The following is a 26,663-nucleotide window of genomic DNA, read 5'->3' as shown; positions in this document are numbered from 1 at the left end:
AGCAATGATGATGATGGCATGGTGTAACAATCCCTGTTTACCACAGACACACAAGAGCTTACACACATCATTCCACATGTCAGAATTGAGGCTATTTCTTAATTGCATTGACTGAGGAGTCAGGTGTGTATAAAAAGGACACATCTCATTTCTGCCCTGCATCACACTGCATTCTACTGGTTACTGTATGGTAGTGCCCACCAGTAATATACTTCACCTCCGTTTATTGGTGCACACTTGCACACATAGGTGTACATACCTGTATGCAGGGGACTGATGCCTTTCACCCATAGAGGTATTACATTAACTTGCACCCCAGGGATGATGATGATGATTAGGTTTCCAGTTATGACTATTATGATCATAACAGTTGGTATTATGATAATGATTATAATTTCGGTAAAAATGATTACGTCATCTTTTACTATTTACATATGTCAAGCCACGTTTTCTGTGAAATGTAGTTTTTGTATGTCTGTATCTCGGTGTTTTAGTTGAGAATAGTGTACAGTGTGCAGACATATCCCAGAGTGCAATGTGGCAAATGGGTTGTGGGAGAGGATTGGTTGTGTCGTGAAATGAGAACAATATTAGCTGCATTTGCAGATTTCTTTTCAATTTGTTGCTGCGAAAAAGCTACCCGGTATTGGAAGAAAAATCGTAGCGTATGGTTGGTTAGAAGGAGGGGCAAGATTTGGTAGTTGACTGAACGGCCTTGGCCCCGCGTTCGACTGAATGGAGAAACAGCTGCATTTGAATTTGTTAGCCTCCAGACCTCCCGTGCCAGGAGGTTTGCAGTCTGGGTCTAAAATGAGAATGGGGTGAGTTCATAGTCAGTACAGTAGTTGGGGTGCTTGGCGAGGTTTTCTCTGATAGTTGTGACTTAGCACTTCAACTGGAGAATGCTAACTAACATGAGCCAACAACAGTCTCTTTCTATTTTTAACTGTGGCAAAGCTAGCTAGCTAAGTTCACAACATTGCTAGCAAGCTAAATGGGTAACGTTAGCAAGCTAGCTAAAGTAACAGTTCAATCTATCTGACAGTTTACATTTTGTACTGAAACTAGTGAGGCGTTTCAATTATATTATCTTGTCGTGAACAATGCTCTTATTCACTTGTTGTTCCATTCAAGTGCGACAGACAGCTGTTTTTGACAGGTCAGAAGGTTGTCATCATCAGTAACTTGAGTCAAGTGACCGTTCTGAAAGCAGTTGCTGAGCTTTCTAGCTACGACTCTTTTATGGGTTGTGCTGCCTCCATATTCATCACTTTTGTTATTTGAGTGTGTACTACTGGACTTGAACTAGAGGATAATGTAGGACTGACTATTTTAAACAAACAGTGTAATCTTCGTGTTTTCTTGTACTCCACCTGAGACAGACCTGGACGGAAGAGAGACTTCTCCCCTCTGTCCTGGAGTCAATACTTTGAAACGATGGAAGATGTTGAAGTGGAAAACGATAACGGCAAAGATATATCCTTTACTGCAGAGCCCATAAGCTTGCTACTGTACTTCTACACATTGAATAGAACCATGAATAATGTATCTTATTTTTTTTAAATAATACAAAGCCTTTCATACAGTGTGTAAATCCTGATCCAGTGCATCATGAGCATATAATGTGGCACTGGACAACATGACCGGGAAGATTTTAATTTACCGGCCATTTGAGACATTTAAATTGTAAGAGACAATTTATGCTTGAACTGAAAATGTGGTTAGAGACTCCATATGGAGGATGTGTTAATTGCTGAGTACTGCATCACCATGCGCTGCCCACATGTTGTAACAATGCGGTGGGCTCCATATATCTCTGCATTGACATGATTGGTTGACAGTAGGTGGGGTCAGGAGGTCCTGGAAACACAAACTCACTTCCTTGACAACAGCTCTGCACTTCTCTTCGAAGTGCAAGAGGTATGAATGCCCTGCCTTCTGCAGTGGCTGTAAATGCTGCACGGCCACTACAGACGGCAGATTGACCATGCAGTACCTTTACGAACCCATTAGGGCGTCCACCCATGGTGCTCAGAATGACATGCATCACATTTAGATTATGTTAATGTGTTTTAACATAACATGTAACTCCTGTGATGAAGCAGCCAATAAAACTTCATTTTCAAGCAATTGCCAAAATGCAATTCGTGGGAAAACAACATTCTAAACAGCAAACCTTATAGCGGTTCCATATGTTAGGAACTTAGAATACAGGGTTAATCTTAAGATGCAACAACTAGGATGGGTTGCTATTATGACTGGTACAGTATGGTGCCTTTGGCTTCTGGACATCAATAGAAAGTTGAGATGAAAACCAATAGAAAAGGAGAGAAATGGCATAGCGGTGGATCCAATACTAAAGTAAATGGAAATATTACTTGGCCACAGCGGAATCGATAATCATTAACTTATAAAAAGAAAAATAGCTGTGAATTGTTTTAAATCATAAACTCGTAGACCTATGCCTATTTGGGGGTGCCCGCAATTTTGGCAGCGCCGGTGGCAATAGTCCCAGCTGATTATTTAGTTGCTGCTGTCAGTGAACAGTATCTTAAATATTTGTGAAGATAATGTGCCTTGAACAGTGGTGATTTTGGCATGTAAATCTTGGTGGGGCAAACTCCTTTAACATTTTTTTAAATTATATTTTTATATACTTATGCATGCCAGCAAAGCCACTAAACAATAAATTAATTGCACTATAAAGGTGACAAACGGTGCCCACAAACTGTTAGGGCCTATGTAAAGCTATCCCAACAGCCGAGCTTTCTTTTCAGCACCATGGAGTGATTTCTTACCACTGCTACACCTGGCTTTCAGCAGAGCCTTGTCTGGCAGCGAAACAGTTCATTTAGCCTCATTTACTGCCTTTAAAAAAAACAAACAGCTGATATAGATGACTTGCTTAATTTCTACTTACAATTGAGATGTACAAACTATGGCATAAGGGAATGATGAGGAGATAAGAGGCCATCTGTAATTTTGATTAGGACATTGATGAGCGAGCTAAGACGGGCGTAGTCAATATAACTGTTTTTTTCGGGACCTTTGAAATGTACAGCGACAGAATTCAGAACATGGGCCATTCTTAGTTTTTCCCTGTACACCAAGTCAGAACCATGGTATAAATAACGGGGTCGTATAAGCAGACAATGAAAGCTTTCAATATTTGATGATAACATTTCTCTAAAACATGCTATAGGCTACATGTGCACCACCAAGTCAGAACAGTAGGCTAAATTCTGAGGGGGAAAGGGACCAAATTATTAGGGTGAGGCACATGGGCAACTAACAGCTTACTACACAACATACACTTAGTATTACTTTCCTAGCTACAGTATACGTATCTCCTTGGCATATCATTTATGCAGCCTTTTTGGATTCATCGTTGTGCTGCACTCACTTGAACAGGAAGTTGGCGCGGTGCTCCATCTTTTGGGCAAATTTTGTCATGAAACATTGTCATCAAAGTTTTGCATTCTCTGGATTTGTGGTGCTCAAGACAACTGGGAACTCGGAAAAAAACTAGAGGCCCGAATTCACGACTTGGAATTCTGAGTTGGATCACCGTTCAAAACGTATTTTCTCCAGTCTGAACTTTTTTTTCTCCCCCAGAGTTCCCAGTTGTCTTGAACTCACTGAAGTCTGAAATTACCCAGTTCCGAGTTTCCATTTGTTTTGAACGCGGCAGAAGTCATGCTGGATTGACAGCATAACCAATCTATTCAACCTTTTTTCTGGCTCATAGTGTTGCATGTGAATGTTAATCCTTTAAGCTTGAAAAAGACACCCTTAAACTGAGACTTGGACCACACTCCCTCCACCGAATAGCAGGCAGGGGACCCAAAATAGTGATTGCTTTGCAACTCTTGCAGTTAGCCACTGATTCCTTCCAAACCACTCATTGTTGAATTTGCGATTTCCAACTTGTTGTTTAATGTTTGGCCGATTTATCTAAATTTATGTCAAGGTTGAAAACGATTTGCCAGTAGATTGTTGACATGATTCATGATGACTGGTTGCCTGCTAAAAATTTAAGTATGATATTGACAGTCCAATCAAAGCTACGGTAGATGCAGTGCATCTTCACGTTTTCCACATTTTTGTTACGTTATAGCTTTTTACTTAGGTATTTGGCAGCGATTACAGCCTCTAGTCTTCTTGGTTATGATGCTACAAGCTTGGCACATCTGTATTTGGGGAGTTTCTCCATTAGTTTTTTCTGCAGATCCTCTCAAGCTCTGTCAGGTTGGATGGGGAGCGTTGCTGCACAGCTATTTTCAGGTGTCTCCAGAGATGTTAGATCAGGTTCAACTCCGTGCTCTGGCTGGTCCACTCAAGGACATTCAGAGACTTGTCCCGAAGCCACTCCTGCATTGTCTTGGCTGTGTGCTTAGGGTCGTTGTCCTGTTGGAAGGTGAACCTTCGCCCCAGTCTGAGCGCTTTAGAGATACGCTGCAGAGATGCCTCATATGAAGTAAAACATTCAGGTTTCAAACAATGAACTAGTTTTTTTTTTTTCAAAATGCATACTGCTTCCAGTTCACATTGTAAAGTAGTAGGTGATGCGCTGATAGCCTGTTGCCTGCAGTTTAATGGTGCTTCAATTACCAATAAAAATGGTAGCTTTTTTTTATTGTGCACTGAAACTGTTCTTAACAGGCAATTGATTTTACAATTTTTATTCAATTTATGGGCGATGGAGAAGCAAAATAAATCCCCATTTAAAATCGGTTCTGTATGTTGTGCACATAAACTCAGCAAAAAAAAGAAATGTCCCTTTTTCAGAACCTTGTCTTTCAAAGATAATTTGTAAAAATCCAAATAACTTCACAGCTCTTCATTGTAAAGGGTTTAAACACTGATTTCCAGGCATGTTCAATAAACAATTAATAAACATGCAGTTTACAGACTGTAGGCAATTAATGTCACAGTTATGAAAACTTAGGACACTAAAGAGGCCTTTCTACTGGCTCTGAAAAACACAAAGAAAGATGCTCAAGGTCCCTGCTCATGTGCAGAAACGTGCCTTAGGCATGCTGCAAGGAGACATGAGGACAGTAGATGTGGCCAGGGCAATAAATTGCAATGTCCGTACTGTGAGACGCCAAAAACAGCGCTACAGGTAGACAGGACGGACAGCTGAACGTCCTCTCCGTGGCAGACCATGTGTAATAATGACTGCACAGGATCGGTACATCCGATCATCACACCTGTGGGACCGGTACAACAACAACTGTTGTGACATTTCTGTAATTAATCAAATTAATTAAGCAAGTACCAATCAAAAGTTTGGACACCTTCTCACTCCAGGATTTCTTTATTTTTACTATTTTCTACTGCTAGGTTCTTATTTTTCAGAGTAAATGACTCACGGACACTAGAGAAGCTTAACCAAGTGTAATACTTCCCAAAGGTTCTGTACAGCTGTGTTCAGATAGCAAAACATTTCTCACCATCACAGTTATATACATCCCACTTAAGACACTCCTCCTTCCCTCCAATCCTTACATCTTATGGTTCAACAGGAAAAGGGTAACAGGATACCAAACCCTTATTACTCCCTTAAGGGGATCTGACCTCACCTCCTGACCTTACCTAATCCACAGATGTCCATCTCTTTCCTGTATCAACGCAGTGCTCTCCTCCCTTCCCCCAACACATTCCAACGCCATCTGGCTTTCTACAGAAAACCATTCACTTCTGACCTAAAACCCAGTCGTCTCTTTCACTCCTAATATTCTATGCTTCTTCTCTATCATTTATTATTAATATCTCAATGTTCAAAATGTTGAATCCAACACTACATTGTAGAATAATAGTGAAGACATCACAACTATGAAATAACACACATGGAATCAGTTAAGAACAAATTCTTATTTACAGGGACAGCCTACTTCATACTTCCCATCGGGGAATTGAACCCCGGTCTCCCGCTTGCCCGCATTCTCTATTTCAGCCATTATTGAGGGTACTTGAGGTCACCGGGAAAGTCTGGAGATGGCCTGCTCTCCCTTATGTAAGGAATTAGGCACTTTCCCATGTTTACTACAGTATGTTATTAGAGGTTGACCAATTATGATTTTTCAACATCGATACCGATTATTGGAGGACCCAACAAAAACCAGATACCGATTAATCGGCCAATTTTTATATATATATTTGTAATAATGACAATTACAACAATACTGAATGAACAATGAACACTTATTTTAACTTAATATAATACATCAATAAAATAAATGTAGTCTCAAATAATGAAACCTGTTCAATTTGGTTTAAATAATGCAAAAAAAAAGTGTTGAAGAAAGTAAAAGTGCAATATGTGCCATGTAAGAAAGCTAATGTTTAAGTTCCTTGCTCAGAACATGAGAACATATGAAAGCTGGTGGTTCCTTTTAACATGAGTCTTGAATATTCCCAGGTAAGAAGTTTTAGGTTGTCGTTATTAAAGGACTTTCTCTCTATACCATTTATATTTCATATACCTTTGACTATTGGATGTTCTAATAGGTACTTTAGTATTGCCAGCCTAATCTCGGGAGTTGATAGGCTTGAAGTCATAAACAGCACAATGCTTGAAGCATTGGGAAGAGCTGCTGGCAAACACGGGGATGTGCTGTTTGAATGAATGCTTAGGAGCCTGCTGCTGCCTACCACCGCTCAGTCAGACTGCGCTATCATAGACTTAATTATAATGTAATAACACACAGAAATACGAGCATTAGTTTACGGATTTGACCATATTAATGACCTATCATTTAGAAAACAAAACGTTTATTCTTTCAGTGAAATACGGAACTGTTCCTTATTTTATCTAACGGGTGGCATCCATAAGTCTAAATATTGCTGTTATATTACATAACCTTCTATGTTATGTCATAATTATGCAAAATTCTGGCAAATTAGTTCGCAACGAGTCAGATGGCCCAAACTGTTGCATATATCCCGACTGCATGCAATGAACGCAAGAGAAGTGACACAATTTGCCTAGTTAATATTGCATGCTAACATGAATTTATTTGGACTAAATATGCAGGTTTAAAAAAATTATACTTCTGTGTATTGATTTTAAGAAAGGCATTGATGTTTATGGTTAGGTACATTCGTGCAACGATTGTGCTTTTTTCACAAATGCGCTTTTGTTAAATCATCCCCCTTTTGGCGAAGTTGGCTGTCTTTGTTAGGAAGAAATGATCTTCACACAGTTCGCAACGAGCCAGGCGGCCCAAACTGCTGCATACCCTGACTCTGTTGCACAGAACGCAAGAGAAGTGACACAATTTCCCTAGTTAATGGAAATTCATGTTAGCAGGCAATATTAACTAAATATGCAGGTTTAAAAATATATACTTGTGTATTGATTTTAAGAAAGGTGTAGATGTTTAAGGTTAGGTACACATTGATGCAACGACAGGGCTTTTTTCGCGTATGCTCTTGATAAATCACCCGTTTGGCGAAGTAGGCTGTGATTCAATGATAATTTAACAGGCACCACATTGATTATATGCAACGCAGGATAAACTAGTAATATCATCAACCATGTGTAGTTAACAAGTGATTGTTAAGATTGGTTTTTATAAGTTAGTTTAATGCTAACTAGCACCTTATATTGGCTCCTTCCAGCACTCGCATAACAGGTATTCAGCCTGCCACGCAGTCTCCTCGTGGAGTGCAATATAATCGGTGTCCAAAAAAATGTTGATTACCGATTTGTTATGAAAACTTGAAATCGGCCCTAATCAATCGGTTGGCCTCTAGTATGCATGGTATGTCGGCTATGTTAACTTGTCAGATGGCAACAACAACTGCCCGAGTTACAACAGGAACGCACAATCCCTCCATCAGTGCTCAGACTGTCCGCAATAGGCTGAGAGAGGCTGAACTGAGGGCTTGTAGGCCTGTTGTAAGGCAGGTCCTCACCAGACATCACCGGCACAACGTTGCCTATGGGCACACAACCACCATCACTGGACCCAGACAGGATTGGCAAAAAAGTGCTCTTCACTAACAAGTCATGGTTTTGTCTCATCAGGGGTGATGGTCAGATTCACGTTTATCGTCAAAGGAATGAGTGTTAATACTCTGGAGGGGGATCGATTTGGAGGTGGAGGTTCCGTCATGGTCTGGGGCGGTGTATCACAGCATCATCAGACTGAGCTTGTTGTCATTGCAGGCAATCTCAACGCAATGTGTTGCAGGGGTAACATCTCACAGCAAGAATTGGCAAATTTGGTGCAGTCCATGAGGAGGAGATGCACTGCAGTACTCCATGCAGCTGGTGTCCACTCCAGATACTGACTGTTACTTCTGATTTTGACCCCCCCTCCTTTATTCAGGGACACATTATTCAATTTCTGTTTGTCACATGTCTTTGGAACTTGTTCCGTTTGTCTCAGTTGTTGAATCTTGTTATGTTCATTCAAATATTTACTCATGTTAAGTTTGCTGAAAATAAACGCAGCTGACAGTGTGAGGACAGTCTTTTTACTTTAGTTGTGAAAGTTGTTAGATAAATAAGATACACGAAGACTCGAGGCCGAATTCCACAAAGTTGTGGAAATTATCCTATAGACCGATAAGCATGAGGGTCTACTGTATTTCCATCAATTGGTATTTCCATCAATGAATATAAAGTATTATTTTGCCATAGGATTTTTTTTTCTTCTCCTGGCAAGTTTTATTGGCTTTAACAGAAGCCCTGATGTGTCTAGACTCTATATTCCTTGACTACTCTGCACACGTTCAGAATCTATAGCAGTGGCCAGCATGGTCCTGTGCTTCTACTGCTCCATGGAGGAGGCCACTCTGCTCTCTCCTGGGCTGTGTTCACTGTGAGTAATACTATCAAATACCAGATAGAGCACCCATCCTGTTTTATGTACACACACACAGTGGTTCCTCCTTTAAATGTTGCAACATTACGCTGCGGGACTTAGAGGTAATTTGTGATTTAGTACGGTACCCTGCGTCACCACGTCATTGCTCCAGACCAGCACAAGGGGGAGTTAGTTCTGATTCTGCTTGTGGGTCCTACTGTGTCTCTGACAATGAATGGGTGACATAAATCGAAAAAAATACAAATTGCGGCTGTCAGTGAAACTGAATTGTGTGTATTGTAGGCTATGTTTACTTGTCAGACTGCACAGTAGCCTAATAAACAAATGCAGGTGGCTTATATTTTCAAAATGCTTTCATTATCCAAATGTAAAACATATTGTACTGTTTCTTCATCAGCATCTTTATTTTGTCATTAATAAAATAATGATAGAAATACTCTTTCAAAATGCAGATGTTGATTTAGTTATTGATCCATAAGGAATTACTATGGGAATAAATATCACTGAAATACAGAAATATTGGAACAAGGTTGTCTAATGAAGGCATAGAAATTGTTGCTTACTGGAAAATACTCTTTCAAACACACATGGTCATGTTGTATAGCATCATTATGGCTATTAGCAGAGCTATATTTTGGCCTTTATAAATATTATTTTGGCCTTTTATTCAGATTACAATTGCTCACTGTCTTTGTTTTGAAAATGACAATCTCCAAAATATCATTTATTTATATATAATGTGTGTGTATGTTTTATGTATGCGCCTTCCTGCTGTGGACGTCGATTTCAGCACTGTTTTGCGCTGCTCTGAGACAAGCATGGAGAAATGAACATGTTCAATTATATTCTTAAGATATGTGTTGACAGAATATAAGCAAGTGATGTATGCTAAATAATCAAGTTAGGTTTCTCCTGAAATAAATTATTCTAAATGGCAAACTGGCTTTATTTACAAATGAGTGAATGTCTCACCCCATGTTCAAGAATTGCCTTTTTCTCACTCTAGGTTAAATGAAAACGAAATCTCCAAAATATCTTTACTTTTTAAACAAGTGATTTATTATTAATGAATTTAGAATTATATAAAAGACCCTTAGATATTCTCACAGATGCTAACGGAAAATCCCCCTTAGATATCAATGTAAAATGCTCGAATTGTAATTATTAGCGGAGAGTCACGAAAAACATATTTTTAGATATACCATATGCCTGCCATAGGCAAAATGAGTATGGCTTACACTACAATTTAGGGTGTGGAAATGTTATGCCCCTTAGATATTAATTTAGAATCCTCCAATCCTCTTATGCTGTAGCCTACTCCCGACCGTCACGTTGAACAGCGCAATATTTTTCCAAAATTTTCCATTCCATCCTAATCCTAAGCCACATTTCTTAATCAATCCCATATACTATGTTATTACAAAGGTTTTCAATTATCTAGTAATGCCAATATGGGAGACTATTAAATGCTTCTCAAAGTTGCACTGGTGGTCAAACTAGCACTAACTTGCAATAACTTAAAAAATGGCTGACAATTAAATAAAATGCCATAGAATGCTGCAGCAGCCCGCAAGGTGTGCTGCAGTATAATGCAACTTTTTAAAGGAGGCACCACTGTACCATCACAACATGTCTTGCATTTAAGGTTGTGTTAAGTGACTTGAATATGGAGCAGGATGTTTGTGAGCCTGCCTTATAGCAGAGTTGGTTTGTGTTTTCAGGAGGTGATATACAACAGAATTAACTGCAGGGTGGTGGCTATGGACCTCAGGGCCCATGGTGAGTGGCTAACTCTTCCTCATGATAACACACATTTCATCTGGTTACCTCACATTCAATCGTCTCAATAGTATTCGTTTTTTTAAACAATTTTCTGTCCCACACAGGTGACACCAAAGTAAAGAATTCTGACGATCTCTCAGCGGAAACAATGGCCAAGTAAGTTGTCAGGAATATTTTGGCTACTAACATTTACAGATAAAATAACCCACACGCTCTGTCATTCAGAGATGAGTGTTCTGCAGGGCGAGTGATGAGGTATTGTGTTGTTGAGATGGTATGGGAGGGAACAGAACAGGACAGGACAGGAGGCAGTGGTGTAGGTGTACTGCAGGGGGGTGAAGAGAGGACTGAGTCAGATGAACCATCTGCTGCTGCCTCCCACTGAGACACTAATCTGCTGTTTGATGCAAGGAGAAAACAGGCTTGCTGCATCCCCAACATAGTGTTTATATCAACAAAGTGCCAGTGGGAAGAAACTGACGTCTCTGCTCTGGAAACTAAGGGACAGAGATTCCTATATTGTCCATATTCTGTTGTCTGGTTGTTTGAGGAGCTGGATAAGGCTGGTTTGTATGAGTGAGATCGTTCCTACAGATGGTTGATGCTGGTGTTGTCTCCACCAGGGACATTGGCAAAGTGGTTGAGGCACTCTATGGAGAAAACCCACCTCCGATCATGATGATTGGACACAGCATGGGTGGAGCTATAGCAGTTCATACCGCTGCAGCCAACCACGTGCCGTCGTTACTTGGCCTTTGTGTCATTGATGTCGTGGAAGGTGAGTATAGTACTTGTGTTGTTTTTTTTGTCCCATGATCGGGACTTTTGATGATCAAACCAGCAGCAATTGGGGAGCTGAAAAAAGAGAATTGATTAATTCATTGTTTTATATGCTTCTAGTAAAGTGATATGACACAGCTAGGCGTATTCATCAATTTAATGATTGACTGATTAGTTAATCATATTTGTGTTATTATTTATTCAGGCACTGCAATGGATGCCTTGAACAGTATGCAGAATTTCCTCAGGAGTCGACCAAAGACCTTTAAGTCTGTGGAGAATGCCATTGAGTGGAGGTGAGATGCTGTCTATACACGCTGAAGTGTAAAAATACTCAAATGCTTTACTAATAGAGCATAATCCAAGTAATGTGTTCTCTGAACTTGTCCATCCCCCATCAGTGTGAAGAGTGGACAGATCCGAAACGTTGAGTCAGCCCGGGTGTCCATGGGAGGCCAGGTGAAAAAGTAAGTCTGGACTTTCAGATGTGACTGTTCAGGACCTGTAACTAAATAAGTCTTTACCTCTTCCATAGATGTGAGGAACCCCTTAACAGTCCAGGTGTCTCCAAAAGCATCGGTGAAGTCATCATTGAAGAGGAGGAGGAGGAGGAGGAGGAAGGAGAATCCAATCACAAGAGAAAGAAGGAGGACGACCAAGAGGTCAGGGCTGAGCTGATTAGTGGGAAATGTTGTTGATTTAAAAACAACTACATTTTATACCTACAGTGCATTTGGAAAGTATTCAGACCCCTTGACTTTTTCCACATTTTGTTACGTTGCAGCCTTATTCTAAAATGGATTAAACCATTTCCCCCCCACTCAATCTATACACTGACCCATAATAACAAAGCAAAACTGGTTTTTAGAAATCTGTACAAATTTATATAAAAGATTTGAGAGAGAGAGAGAACACACACTGTCTCATCTTCCTTGCATCTGGGAAGCTAAGTAAAATACCATCCTGTGTAGATAACCAAGGTGGCTTATGGGAAGGTTAGAAGTGACTGACTAAGCAATCTTGGTATCAGCTATAGGAAAACTGCATCGTCTGTAAAGGCTAGACTCTCCGCCTAACAGTCCATCAAGACTTGTGGGCTGACGGTCTCATTATTGCAATAATTAATCGATATTAAATAAAGATTATTATTTGAAGAAATTACCAAGACCAAGTCTCTCTCAGTACTGAATTTCCACGACAGTCTTCTTGGATATGATGCTACAAGCTTGGCACACCTGTATTTGGGGAGTTTCTCCTATTCTCTGCAGATCCTCTCAAGCACCGTCAGGTTGGATGGGGAGCTTGGCTGCACAGCTTTTTTCAGGTCTCTCCAGAGATGTTCGATCGGGTTCAAGTTCAGGCTCTGGTTGGGCCACTCAAGGACATGCAGAGACTTATCCCGAAGCCACTCCTGCATGGTATTGGCTGTGTGCTATGGGTCACTGTCCTGTTGGAAGGTGAACCTTCACCCCAGTCTGAGGTCCTGAGCACTCTGGAGCAGGTTTCATCAAGGATCTCTCAGTACTTTCCCCCGATCCTGACTAGTCTCCCAGTCCCTGCTGCTGAAAAATGTCCCCACAGAATGATGCTGCCGCCACCATGCTTCACCATATGGATGGTGCCAGGTTTACTCCAGACGTGACGCTTGTAATTCAGGCCAAAGCGTTCAATCTTGGTTTCATCAGACCAGAGAATCTTCTTTCGCATGGTCTGAGAGTCCTTTAGGTGCCTTTTGGCAAACTCCAAGCAGGCTGTCATGTGCCTTTTACTGAGGAGTAGCTTCTGTCTGGCCACTCTACCATAAAGGTCTGATTGGTAGAGTGCTGTAGAGATGGTTGTCCTTCTTGAAAGTTCTCCCATCTCCACAGTGGAGCGACCATTGGATTCTTGGTCACCTACCTGACCACCTACCTCTCCCACGATTGCTCAGTGTGGCCGGGCGGGCAGCCAGCTCTAGGAAGAGTCTACGTAGTTCCAAACGTCTCCCATTTAAGAATGATGGAGGCCACTGTGTTCTTGGGGACCTTCAATGCTGCAGACATTTTGTGGTACACTTTCCCAGATCTGTGCCTCGACACAATCCTGTCTCAGAGTTCTACTGACAATTCCTTCGACCTCATCGCTTGGTTTTTGCTCTGACATGCACTGTTAACTGTAGGACCTTAAATAGACAGGTGTGTGCCTTTCCAAATCATGTCCAATCAATTGAATTTGTCACATGTGGACTCCAAGTTGTAGAAACATCTCAAGGATGATAAAATGGAAACCGGATGCTCCTGAGCTCAATTTTGAGTCTCATAGCAAAGGGTCTGATTATTTATTGTAAATAAGGTATTTCTGTTTTTAAATTTTTTAATGCTAACGTTTCTAAATGTTGTTTTGCTTTGTCATTATTGGGTATTGTGTGTAGATTGATGGGAAAACATTTTTTTTAATACATTTAGAGTAGGGCTGTAACGCAACAATGTGGGGAAAGGGTCTGAATACTTTCCGAATGTACTGTATGTATATAGGTGGGTTTGTATACACAAGTCTTCTTAGGCATTAGTGGCTTGGCCATTCCACAAATGCGGTGCATGTTGAGAAGTGTAACTTGTTTCTTTAGACATTTTTTAAATTTGTATTAATGGTTTTACCATATTAAAATGAGAGTTCAGTTCACGTTACAGGGGTGACCAGAAAATGAGGGACAAATTAATAACTAATCAGATGAAATAAATAAGAAATTAATCGAAAGCAACAAAATAACTAGGGCTTTTCAATTCTGGTTCAAATCTTCCTGGAAGTGATAGTGTTGATGGAGAGATGTCAAAATACTGAATTTTGGCCCCTTAGCGAGCCTTTATTTATACTGAACAAAAAATGTATACAGATGTAAAGTGTTGGTTTAATGAGTTAAAAAGATCCCCGAAATTTTCCATGAGCACAAAAAGCTTATTTCTCTAAAATGTTGTGCACACATTTGTTTACATCCCTGATAGTGAGCATTTCTCCTTTGCCAAGATAATCCATCCACCTGACAGGTATGGCATATCAAGAAGCTTATTAAACAGCATTATCATTACACAGATGAACCTTGGGCTGGGGCAAAAAAAATATATAAAAGGCCATTTTTTTTCTTGGAATAACCCAGTTGATGTATACATCTGGGTGCATATGTCATCTTGGGGAAATGTATTACATTTCCCACCTTTACAGTCTGTTGTAGTGTGTACATGAAGAGAAAATTAACATAGGGCGGCGCACAATTGGCCCAGTGTCGTTTGGGTTAAGGCTTGGCTGGGGTAGGCCGTCATTGTAAATAAGAATTTGATCTTAACTGACTTGCCTGTCTCTTGGTCTTCTTTAGGTGAAGAAGGAGAGCCTCTATACCTGGCAGATTGATCTGTCAAAGACAGAGAAGTACTGGGAGGGCTGGTTCAGTGGACTGTCTGCCCTCTTCCTCTCCTGCCCTGTGCCAAAACTGCTCCTGCTCGCTGGTGAGTCCCTTAGTTAAGTCAGTTTTAATCCACATGACTTTAAATTGTTTTCAATATAATTAAAATACCTTTTTGTCTTTGACATTGGACTAGAGCACACATTGTTGATATAACATTTCCCTCTTTACAGGTGTGGACAGGCTTGATAAAGATCTCACAATTGGACAGATGCAAGGTGAGGACGGCCTCATAGATTAATGTGTGTTAGGTTGGGTGGTTGTTTACAATTATGGCGCTGATAGTGACCGTGAAATCCCACTGTAGATCTTCCCCCACCCACTCCTTGTTGGTTTACTGTCACATCCTTTAAATCCAATAGAAGTGTGTTGCACATGAAGATTTGTGTTCTGTTTGTGTTCAGGGAAGTTCCAGATGCAGGTGCTCCCTCAGTGTGGCCATGCTGTCCATGAGGACGCCCCTGAAAAAGTGAGTGGGTTTTAACCGTCTGGATATGAAGGTATGAGGCTAAACAACTGCTTGGTGCATGTGCAGGCAGGTTACTAGAAACACATGTCGATTTTGGACGTTTGAAAAGAGAAGGTCGATATATGCTGTCCTCGGCGCTCACCCCAAAAATGAAAAACTACGGCAGAGCTCTGGGCTGGAACACACAACGCTCAGATCCAGAGCACGCTGCTTAGACCAACATTTTATGCTTTCCCCAAACCATAGCCATAACCTTAACCACTTGGTATGAATGCCTAAACTTAACCCATTGAGTTGTTTCTGTTTTAACCCTGTGTCTATGTAGCCTCACTACTTTTTATAGCCTCGCTACTGTATATAGCTTGTCTTTTTACTGTTTTATTTCTTTACCTATTGTTCACCGAATACATTTTTTGCGCTATTGGTTAGAGCCTGTAAGTAAGCATTTCACTGTATGGTCTACTACACCGGTTGTAATATTCGGCACACGTGACAAATAAACTTTGATTTGAACCACGCGGAATTAATGGTTAAAAAATGTACGTTCATCCAAACCCCAACATGAAACTATGACTTCAAGTTGGCATGTCTTTGTTTTCCATTTTGTTGCGATAGTCGAGCTTCAGCGAAAGTAATATTGCACACAAAATACTATTCTCAATTAGGGCTGGACGATATGGCCAAAATATCATGTTATCTTTTTATTTTTTATTACGGTATTTTATGTTTTTGATTAATAAAAGTTCTACATTTGCTTTGAGTAGTGCGTGACCCTAGGTTGGCAAGACATACACTCCAAATTATTTCAATAGGTCTTTCTCCGTTTGTTTTATACGCCAGGTCGCAGTAAATGACAACTTGTTCTCAACTAGCCTACCTGGTTAAATAAAGGTGAAATAATATATATATATATATTTTTTAAATACTGTTCAATTCAACTTCAACCTAAAATAATTTCCTGCATTTCTGTCAATTTCTGCATTTCCTGCACTCATTTGAGATCATTTCCACACTGCCATGATATGATATGCGATTTAGATCAAAACACTTGGGTGAACTTTTGGAATCATGGAAATAGAATATTTATTATAATTCTATAGTTAGAATATAATTAATAGTGGGCAGTTTGAGTACAGTGTTTGACATGACAACGAATGAAAATGCTATGGATGAGTTATTGTGACAGGGTAGGAACCAAAGTTATGTTCAGTGTTTCCTCAGGGACCCTACAATCTTTGGCTACATTAAATATTCATTCAAACAGCCAACATATTCATGCTTTGCCTATTCCTCTTTGATTTAGAAGATACTGTTGCACAAACAACATGCTGATTTAGGCCTCCACCAGTACTGGTATCAGGCTGTATTAGCTAGCTACGTTTGCTCTGACTCAGTACTTTTATTAGCTTGTTTATTTTTTATTGAATATCCGAAACATACAATGTACTTGCAGTGAAGCCGCTCAACAGCTACATCATACCAGTCATCCAACAGATCCCATTCAGAGCGATACGCAGAAGCATCCAGGGTCAATTCCCAGCTCAAGGGCACGTTGACAGATCTCCCACCAGGCCAAAAAATGTAAACCCGAACCCTCCAAGTTCCACCCCCCCGAATGGTTGAGCTGTTCCTCAACCATTCGAGACCCCTCCCACAGTCATACACCCAATAATAATAATAATAATAATAAATACTATTAATTACATTCCCCACCCCCAGGAACCCCCCAATGCACCAACATCCAAGCGAATGAACTAAAGAGAAAAAAGTAAGACAGAAGAAAACAGCAAACCAAATTTTTTTTAAATATATATATATATATATTTTGAAACAAAGGACATCAAGGACAACTCAAATCATAACAGCAATGCCAACTGTATATGTTTGTGTGCATGTCTGGCACTATTACATGTATGTGTGTGTTCTATGCGTTTATTGGAATGAGAGTGTGTATATGCATGTGTACAAACACCTGCACGGCATCAGCCTCAGGCAAACCGGCATTAATGGTTAAAACACAGTGTCATTCAAACATACTTTTTATTATGTTTATTTAGACTTTTTTAAATGTTTTACTTTGACAATCATATCTCCCGCACAGCAACTCCACTCCCGCTTGTCTCCAATTCAACAACCCAACATTCAGCTTCCCTCAGCCCATCCCATCTATCTCTGCTGGCCACCCTCTTCGGATTTCTATGCAACACATATCTTTCAACTATGTTGTGATGTTTAACGTACAATTTCAATCTATCTAATCGAATAGAATCCACAGATTGCGATTTGAAGATAAATATTTTTGCTAAGAGTATTAGTAATGGACTTGCCCACTTTCTCCAGATCTCCTAACAATACTATTTCTAGGGTAAATTTTAGATCAATGCTATGCATTGTCAGCCATTCCTGAGACCAGAAACCGGCTACCTGAGGGCAATACCAAAATAAATGGTCTATTGATACTGTATCCTGACAACAAAATCTGCAGACTTCGATGATTTTATGCCCCAAATATTTTGTTGGTGGCAAGAAGTCTATATAATCATTTTAGCTGAAAAGCACAAAGTCTTGAATCTTGCATAGTTTTATATATCAACTCATACACCCTGTACCATGGAATCGGTACATCAACAATCTCTCCCCAACTAATTTGCAATCTGTATGGCACAGTTGTCAACATCTTGGTCCTCAAATGAAACTGGTATACCTTCCTATTTATGCTATTTTTATGCCTCCACCAGTTATGATCCTTTATATTGGGCAGACAGACCAGTCCCCCACCTCCTCCCGCTGCCACCCACCACCTCCATTTTTGGGGCAATGCTGTAATGAATTCGTTGTACTCTTGGATTGAGCAAACCTTCCCGTACAATTCTGATAACTCCATGAAGGACATGACTCTACCATTCCAATTTACAATATAATTTAAGAACAAAATACCCTTTTCAAACATCTTTCCCATAAATACAGGTATTTTATCAACCAGCACATGTCTATTTTTACTAGTTTTCTATCTTTTGTGATATGAATACCAAGTATGTCTACTTCACCATCAGCCCATTTTATTGGTAAATTGCTGGGTAATGTAAAAGTTGTATTTTTTAAGATCTAATACATAATATTGTACACTTATCATAATTAGGTTTTAGTCCAGAGAGTACAGAAAAGATATCTAGATCTTCAGTGAGACATTTGCAGGGATCTAGCTTCCAGACTTAATATAAAACTTGAATCATCGGCATACGTGGATACCTTTTTGTTTTTAAGCCTTGGATTTCTAATCCTCTAATGTTATTAGACCTGATTTTTAAGAGCTAGCATTTTGATGGCCATAACAAATATATATGGTGACAGCGGACCCCCTGTTTAACGCCTCTTGACAATTCAAAACTCTCTGAGAAGTAGCTGTTATTTACTATTTTACACTTGGGGTTGCCTTATATTATGTTTACCCATTTTATAAGAGAATTACCGAAATTGAAAAAGTCCAGGCATTTATAAATAAAATCCAGTCTTAATTGATCAAATGCCTTTTCAAAATCCGCTATAAATACCAGGCCTGGCTTTCATGATGTTCTATTATTTCTAGTAGTTGTCATATATTATCTCCAATGTATCGTCCATGTAAAAAAAAGTGTCTGATCACGATGAACAATACCTGGTAAAACCCTTTTTTAATTCTGAGTGCTATGCATTTCGCTAGTATTTTTGCATCACAACATTGAAGTGTAAGGGGCCTCCAGTTTTTTAGATAGACTGGGTCTTTATATTTGCCATCTGGGTCTTAGCCATCTTGTTTTAGTAAAAGAGAACTCAGACCTTCCTGCTGAGTACCTGACAGACTGCCATTTCTATGGGAGTAGTTTAAAACAATCTAACAAGGGGGCTTTTAGTATATCAAAAAAGGCTTGATATACCTCTACCAGTATGCCATCAAGCCCTGGGGTTTTTCCAGACTGAAAGGATTTCATTTCCTCAATTAAGTACTGGAAATAATTCCTTACCGTAATCTTCATTCAGTGGGAGAGGATGAGACAGAAAGGAGAACATCTGCCTAAAATAATTAGCTTCCTCTTTTAAAATATTATTCGGAGAATCATAGATGACTCTGTATTCAGTAACAAGTTTCTGCATATTCTTTTTGTTAGCGTTCCTGTATTGGAGATTCAGGAAGAATTTTGTGCATTTTTCAGATCTTTTGCTTTATTTTTGTAATAGATTACATTACATTGAACTTGAAAAAGTTGAAGTTATTTTTGTTTTTCCTCTAACTTATTTTGTATTTCTGTAGTTTTTATTGCTCTCTACCTGTACTATTAGTGAATGGATTTCCCTTGTTAGTCTTGTCTCTTTAGCCAGAAACTGCTTTTTTATTATTGATGAATATTGAATTGAATGACCTCTGAAGGTACATTTATAGGTAACCCAAACAATAAGGGGATTTGCTGAACCTATATTATACTGGACAAATTTAGTTACAATTATTTTGTCTTAGTTAACAATAAGTTATCCTCCTGTAAACTTTGATTAAATTTCCAATATCCCCGTCAAATCTATAAGAGTTATGTGAATGCCAATTAGATGATGATCCGATCACATTCTGTCTCCTATCAAAACTTTTTACAACTTTGAAGCAAGAGAGAAAGAGACAGTAGTCAAGACGACTAGCTTGATTAAGTCTCCTCGGTCTATCTCACTAGGTCTGGGTTTTCAAATATCTCCAAATATCCACTATTTCTAATGTGTCCATAATATTTGTGTTTTCCTTAAGGGCACGGTGATAGTTTGTGGAGTGATTACCTTTACGGTCCATTGAGGTACTTAACACTATTTTATAAACTCAGCAATTAAAGAAACGTCCTTTCACTGTCAACTGTGCTTATTTTCAGCAAGCTTAACATGTGTAAATATTTGTATGAACATAACAAGATTCAACAACTGAGACATAACCGTGCTTCTACACCTGCATTGCTTGCTGTTTGGGGTTTTAGGCTGGGTTTCTGTACAGCACTTTGAGATATCAGCTGATGTACGAAGGGCTTTATAAATAAATTTGATTTGACATAAACTGAACAAGTTCCACAGACATGTGACTAATGGGAATGGAATAATGTGTCCCTGAACAAAGGGGGGGTCAAAATCAAAAGTAACAGTCAGTATCTGGTGTGGCCACCAGCACTGCAGTACTTAATGCATCATCTCCTCCTCATGGACTGCACTAAATTTGCCAGTTCTTGCTGCACCTGCAAGTTCCCGGACATTTCTGGGGGGGAATGGCCCTAGCCCTCACCCTCTGATCCAACAAGTTCCAGACGTGCTCAATGGGATTGAGATCCGGGTTCTTCGCTGGCCATGGCAGAACACTGACATTCTTGTTTTGCACGAAATCGCGCATAGAACGAGCGGTATGGCTGGTGGCATTGTCATGCTGGAGGGTCATGTCAGGATGAGCCTGCAGGAAGGGTACCACTTGAGGGAGGAGGATGTCTTCCCTGTAACGCATAGCGTTGTGATTGCCTGCAATGACAACAAGCTCAGTCCAATGATGGTGTGACACACCGCCCCAGACCATGACGGACCCTCCACCTCCAAATTGATCCCACTCCAGGGTACATGCCTCGGTGTGACGCTCATTCCTTCGATGATAAACGCGAATCTGACCATCACCCCTGGTGAGACAAAACCCGCGACTCATCAGTGAAGAGCACTTTTTGCCAGTCCTGTCTGGTCCAGTGACGGTGAGTTTGTGCCTATAGGCGACATTGTTGCCGGTGATGTCTGGTGAGGACCTGCCTTACAACAGGCCTACAAGCCCTCAGTCCAGCCTCTCTCAGCCTATTGCGGACAGTCTGAGCACAGATGGAGGGATTGTGCATTCCTGGTGTAACTCGGGCAGTTGTTGTTGCCATCCTGTACCTGTCCCGCAGGTGTGATGATCGGATGTACCGATCCTGTGTTACACGTGGTCTGCCGCTGCGAGGATGATCAGCTGTCTGTCCTGTCTCCCTGTAGCGTTGTCTTAGGCGTCTCACAGTACGGACATTGCAATTTATTGCCCTGGCCACATCTGCAGTCCTCATGCCTCCTTGCAGCATGCCTAAGGTACGTTCATGCAGATGAGCAGGGACCGTGGACATCTTTCTTTTTGTGTTTTTCAGAGTCAGTAGAAAGGCCTCTTAGTGTCCTAAATTTTCATAACTGTGACCTTAGTTGCCTACCGTCTGTAAGCTGTTAGTGTCTTAACAACAGTTCCACAGGTGCATGTTCATTTATTGATTATGGTTCATTGAACAAGCATTGGAAACCGTGTTTAGACCCTTTACAATGAAGATCTGTGAAGTTATTTGGATTTTTACTAATTATCTTTGAAAGACAGGGCCCTGAAAAAAGGATGTTTCTTTTTTGCTGAGTTTAGTCTCCTGCCATAGCCAGCTAACTAGCGATTTAGCATTAGTGGCTAACACGTTTTAGCTTAACTTGCTAAGAAAATACACACTAGCTGTTTGCAGATGTAAGAATCAAAAACTAATATTGTAATTATGGAACACTTGTGGATTTATATTAAGATCAAAGTGGAAATAGCATCATTGTCATCAACATTGTTACATGTGCTGCTTTGAGCATGCAGACTGAACTAAAGTGTCTCATGGTCAAGCAACAACATGCGCTCCTTGAGTGACAGGATGGGACTAGGTCTGTGTGGAAAGGGGCATGGAGAGAGGGAGCGGAGAGGGATGACTCAAGTAGCGGAGTAAACTGTAAAAATGGACGTTACTTACGGTGTATCACATTTAACAAACAAAACATTCAAATACCGTTATAGAAGGTAATGTAAAAACCCAAACCGGTCCGTGCATAAATACTGGTGTATATAGTTAAATACGGTATACCGCCAAACCCTATTCTCAATGTCTGGGACGTAAAGTCTGCGAACTAAATCCATATTGCTTTTGTTTCCCCAGGTAGCAGATGCTCTGGCCTCGTTCATGGTCCGTCACAAGTTCACTGAACTCAAGGAGGGTTTCCTGTGGTAAGACTCATTTAACTCGAATAGAAACATATCACACTTTTGTTTACAATATTGTTTATTACTTTTAAGTCTGCTTGTCCAATAGTCAATGTACAATCTCATTGTTAAGACCTGCACAAACATGTATCGCTTCTCTGAACTGTTAAAATCACATGATTTATGGCCTGGGTGGTCTAGCAGTTAGGACTGCTGCCTACAACACATGCTTCCCAGTGTTGGCGGGGGTACAAATCTGTCCCACTGCCTTTGTGACTCTATCTCTCTACTCTGTCAAATAAAAAACAAAACCCTCAATGTATGTACATTTAAAAAATCTACTCATAAATTATGGACGTCATACAATATAAAGTTTTGTAACGATTAACGATACACCAATATTGGTAGGTACTGTATAAGTAATTATTTTCGATATCTAATGGGATGCTAACTGGTACAGGAAAACCAAAAGGCATGTGTTTTATGCTTTCGTGTTCTTGTTTTTTTGTTGTCAAATTGTAACAGCTAATGGGAATGGGATCCAAATAAATAGTAAACTACATAGAAAAGTCCCAGTTTTGCCCTGGACCCAAACAGCACTTATGGAGGAGTTGCCTGGAGCCTCATGGACACCATCTTCTGCAAATGACTCCCAACTGGAAGAAAATAGATCGGGATAAATTAAATAAACTTCAGCACTGTACAACTGCAAAATTCTCAGCACTTTGGTTCTTAAATTTAAATCTTTTGAAAATTAGGTATTACTTTGCGAAATGTACATGTAGATCTTTTGCCAATATGACTCAACCTTTTTGTTTTTTAATAATGCAGGGATTTGGTTTCAACCATCCCACTCAACTTTTTTTTTTTTTTTCCTGTGATGGCTTGCATGTTTCTTGTTCAATTTTGGGTAACTCCATGTTGTGCTATGTGTTTAATAACATCGTTGGATTTTAAGAATGATGATTAAAAATGCATTAGGACAATTTCTACAGATCTTTTCATTTCTGTTCTGTTGCATGTCTGGTTTATGCACTGTTTACTTCCATGGTGAAAGAGACACCCATTAGGGACTATTCTGCCAGTGTACCAGACTGACGATGGGCTCCCAATTGTCTTAACTTACCCGGTCAGTTATCTGGCTTGAAGGAACATGAAGAAAAATAGTGCCAGGTTTTCTTCTATTGTACCATCACAGCAGCCTTGACCTTTCTAGTTCTGCAAGTTAAGTAGTGTAGGAACAGGGGTCGTACGGCATCATCCCTCAGCCCGTAGATGAGTGGGCTCAGACATCTTGGCAGGATGATGAGGAAGAGGAAGTTTAAGTATCGCAGGTCAATAAAGATGGTAGTACTGCCTACACTGGCCAGTGCACTTTCTATGGGTGCGTACAGAAAAGAGGAGAGCAACAGGCCCAGCTGAACCAGGTGCAGCAGCACTGTCTTGTGGGCCTTACTGGCTTTCGTTTTGTCAGAAGAGGCAGACCTGGCTGTGACAATTATGGCAATGTATGTGTAAATGATGATGAGCGATACAGCTACAAAGCAAAAAGCATTGAACCCCTGAAACACTTGCATCTGCCACAACGCAATGAATAACTTCTGCCGTGTGCAAAATATTGGGGTAACAAAAAAGCCGGGATCTTTTACTGTAGAATAAAGCATATCAATTATAAGATTTATGAATATGACAAGCCAGATGACAGCAATGGCAATGCCAGATCTTTTGGGTGTGGCTATGTCACTATGCCGTAGAGGGAGGCAGATGGCTACATAGCGTTCTAGAGACATCAACGCCAGGTTAAGTGGGGCAACACGGGACATGCCACTGCCAAACATGACAAACAGTCCACAGACAACCTTTACCAATCGTAGATAAACCAAGGCAAACACATACATAAGGCAGCTGACCAGCAACTGCATGGAGTCATTTAATAGCAAATGTGTGAAGAGAATGTAGCGGGGAATTTCCATAAAAGTAATTCTGCTACTCATAGCAAAAATCATCACGCAATTTATGTAGATAAAAAATACAGCCATCAGGATTGCCACTGCCACTTTAACCATAGTCTTCTCATTCATCTCAAATACAATCATCTGTTCATATATAAAAGAAGTCTCCTGAAAGGTTTCATTGGTTACTGCCATACTGAGTGCCTTTGAAAAGAAAGAAGAGATTGAGAGGAGAACCTATTAGAACATCATTATTACAAGAAACTAAATGTTTATCTAATTAACATTATTCAAAATCTGTAAAAAAAATATATAAAAAATCAGAGGTGACAGTTCTAACAAGTCCATAGATCTGTACACTGAAATCTGAAATACAAACCTTTGTGATTGGTAGGACTGAGGGAGCCTTCCTCAGACTGTTGTTGTGCTGTTGAGATCTATATTTATAAATGGATGAAGTCGGTGACATCATGGTATCATTGGCCCTAAGGTAAATATCATCTCTGATTGGGCTACATTTTCATTCACTCACACGCACATGAGATGGGTACCAATACTCCCCAAGAACAGAATGATCTGAGAGGAGAGATCGTTCTCCCAGTTTACTTCAGTAGCACCGTATAGGCAGTGGTGGAAAAAGTACCCAAAAGTAAAGATACCTTATTATAAAATTACTCAAGTAAAAGTCACCCAGTAAAATACTACTTGATTAAAATTATTCAAGTATTTGGTTTTAAATATAGCTAAGTATCAAAAGTAAAAGTATAAATCATTTAAAATTCCTTATATTAAGCCAACCAGACAGCACCATTTTCTTGTTTTTTAAATTTACGGATCGCCAGGGGCACACTCCAAAACTCAGACATCATTTACAAATGATGTTTAGTGAGTCTGCCAGATCAGAGGCAGTAGGGATGACCAGGGATGTCCTCTTGGTAACTGTGAATTGGACCATTTTTTTGCTAAACATTTATTATGTAATTAGTACTTTTGGGTGTCAGTGAAAATGTATGGAGTAAAAAGTACATGATTTTCTTTAGGAATGAGGTGAAGTAGAGGTAAAAGTTGTCAAATACGGAGTTGGAAAAATGATATATTGAACTATACATTGATTGTACAAAACATATTGAGTTGCACCCACTTTTGTCCTCAGAACAGCCTCAATTCGTTGGGGCATGGACTCTACAAGGTATCGAAAGCGTTCCTAAGGCATGCTGGCCCATGTTAACGCCAATGCTTCTCACAGTTGTCAAGTTGGCTGGATGTCCTTTGGGTGGTGGACCATTCTTAATACACGTGGGAAACTTGAGTGTGAAAAACCCAGCAGCGTTGCAATTCTTGATGTGCCTGGCATCTACTACCATACCCCATTCAAAGGCACTTTAATCTTTTGTCTTGCCCATTCAGCCTATGAATGGCACACATACACAATCCATGTCTCAAGGCTTAAAAATCCTTCTTTAACCATTCTCCTCCCCTTCATCTACACGGATTGGAGTGGATTTAACAGGCGACATCAATAAGAGATCATAGCTTTCACCTGGATTTCCCTGGTCAGTCTGTCATGGAAAGAGCAGGTGTTCCTAATTTTTTTGGACACTGTGTGTGGTGGTAAATTCAAAATGCAGCTACAGTTCTTCTGGCCAAATACATTGACACCCTTGCACTTTTCTTAAATAATTCCCTATTTCTTCTAAAATAAGTTACTGGATTTTCAACATTGCAGAATACATTTTATTCTTGTAAAAAAAAAGAAGAAGAAAAGATAAATGGCATGGACAAAATGATTGGCACCCCGGAGCTAGTATTTGGTTGCACATCCTTTAGCCAAGATAGCTGCTGACAAATATGCAATCAATGAGCTTGCTGCACCTTTATACCTGCACGTTGGCCCACTTTTCAGCAGCAAACTGCTCTAATTCTTCAATGTTTGAGGAGTGCCCTCCGCCAACTGCTGTTTTCAGATCTCGCAATAGATTTTGGATGTGATTCACATCTGGACTCTTTCCTGGCCACTCCAGAACAGTCCAGTGTTTCTTCTGGAACCATTCCAGGGTGCTTTAGATGTGTGTTTGGGGTTGTTGTCCTGCTAGAAGACACACAACCTTCAACTGAGAGAGTTTTTAGACACTGGGTTGAACAATGCACTCCAAAACACCTTGATAATCTGCTGATTTCATGATATCTTGCGCACGTTCAAGGCCCCCAGTACCAGAGGCAGCAGAGCAACCCCACAGCAATAACCAACCTCCCCATGTTTGATTAGGGTGTAATTTTCATTCAATGCTTAATTAGGTTGTTGGTAAACATAGGAAGACCCCAATGTTGAGAGAATGTTATATGGACTCATTTTGAAGTACAGGTCAGAGCTGTGTTTACCAACGACCAATATATTTGGCCG

At 40.1% G+C, this 26,663-nt stretch overlaps 2 protein-coding genes across 2 annotated transcripts; one reads left to right on the top strand and one right to left on the bottom strand.

The window, feature by feature from the left end:
* Positions 1-528: 528 nt before the first annotated feature.
* On the top strand, positions 529-23,300 carry LOC109872914 (protein phosphatase methylesterase 1-like). Its single transcript, XM_020464340.2, has 14 exons — positions 529-821; positions 1,383-1,476; positions 8,742-8,834; positions 10,562-10,619; positions 10,727-10,778; positions 11,246-11,400; positions 11,608-11,698; positions 11,804-11,869; positions 11,938-12,064; positions 14,752-14,881; positions 15,012-15,056; positions 15,243-15,307; positions 22,267-22,334; positions 22,836-23,300. Exons 1-14 carry the CDS (start codon positions 736-738, stop codon positions 22,837-22,839), a joined length of 1,134 nt encoding a protein of 377 aa, XP_020319929.1. The 5' UTR covers positions 529-735; the 3' UTR covers positions 22,840-23,300.
* Positions 23,301-23,370: 70 nt separating this feature from the next.
* Positions 23,371-24,568, bottom strand: LOC109872915 (odorant receptor 131-2-like). Its single transcript, XM_020464341.2, has one exon. It carries the CDS (start codon positions 24,455-24,457, stop codon positions 23,492-23,494), a length of 966 nt encoding a protein of 321 aa, XP_020319930.1. The 5' UTR covers positions 24,458-24,568; the 3' UTR covers positions 23,371-23,491.
* Positions 24,569-26,663: the final 2,095 nt, after the last annotated feature.

The sequence above is a fragment of the Oncorhynchus kisutch genome, linkage group LG28 (assembly GCF_002021735.2).
Source record: "Oncorhynchus kisutch isolate 150728-3 linkage group LG28, Okis_V2, whole genome shotgun sequence".
Lineage (NCBI taxonomy): Eukaryota > Metazoa > Chordata > Actinopteri > Salmoniformes > Salmonidae > Oncorhynchus > Oncorhynchus kisutch.
The sequence above is the reverse complement of the archived record's forward strand: the minus strand, read 5'-3'. Positions and strand labels throughout refer to the sequence as shown.

Excerpts from the sequence above, each read along its gene's own strand:
- LOC109872914 (XM_020464340.2), top strand. The coding sequence starts at position 736 with ATGGAGAAACAGCTGCATTTGAATTTGTTAGCCTCCAGACCTCCCGTG. Across the intron at positions 8,835-10,561 it reads TCTCCTGGGCTGTGTTCACT|GAGGTGATATACAACAGAAT; the intron begins GTGAGTAATACT and ends TTGTGTTTTCAG. Across the intron at positions 14,882-15,011 it reads AAAACTGCTCCTGCTCGCTG|GTGTGGACAGGCTTGATAAA; the intron begins GTGAGTCCCTTA and ends CCCTCTTTACAG.
- LOC109872915 (XM_020464341.2), bottom strand. The coding sequence starts at position 24,457 with ATGGCAGTAACCAATGAAACCTTTCAGGAGACTTCTTTTATATATGAA.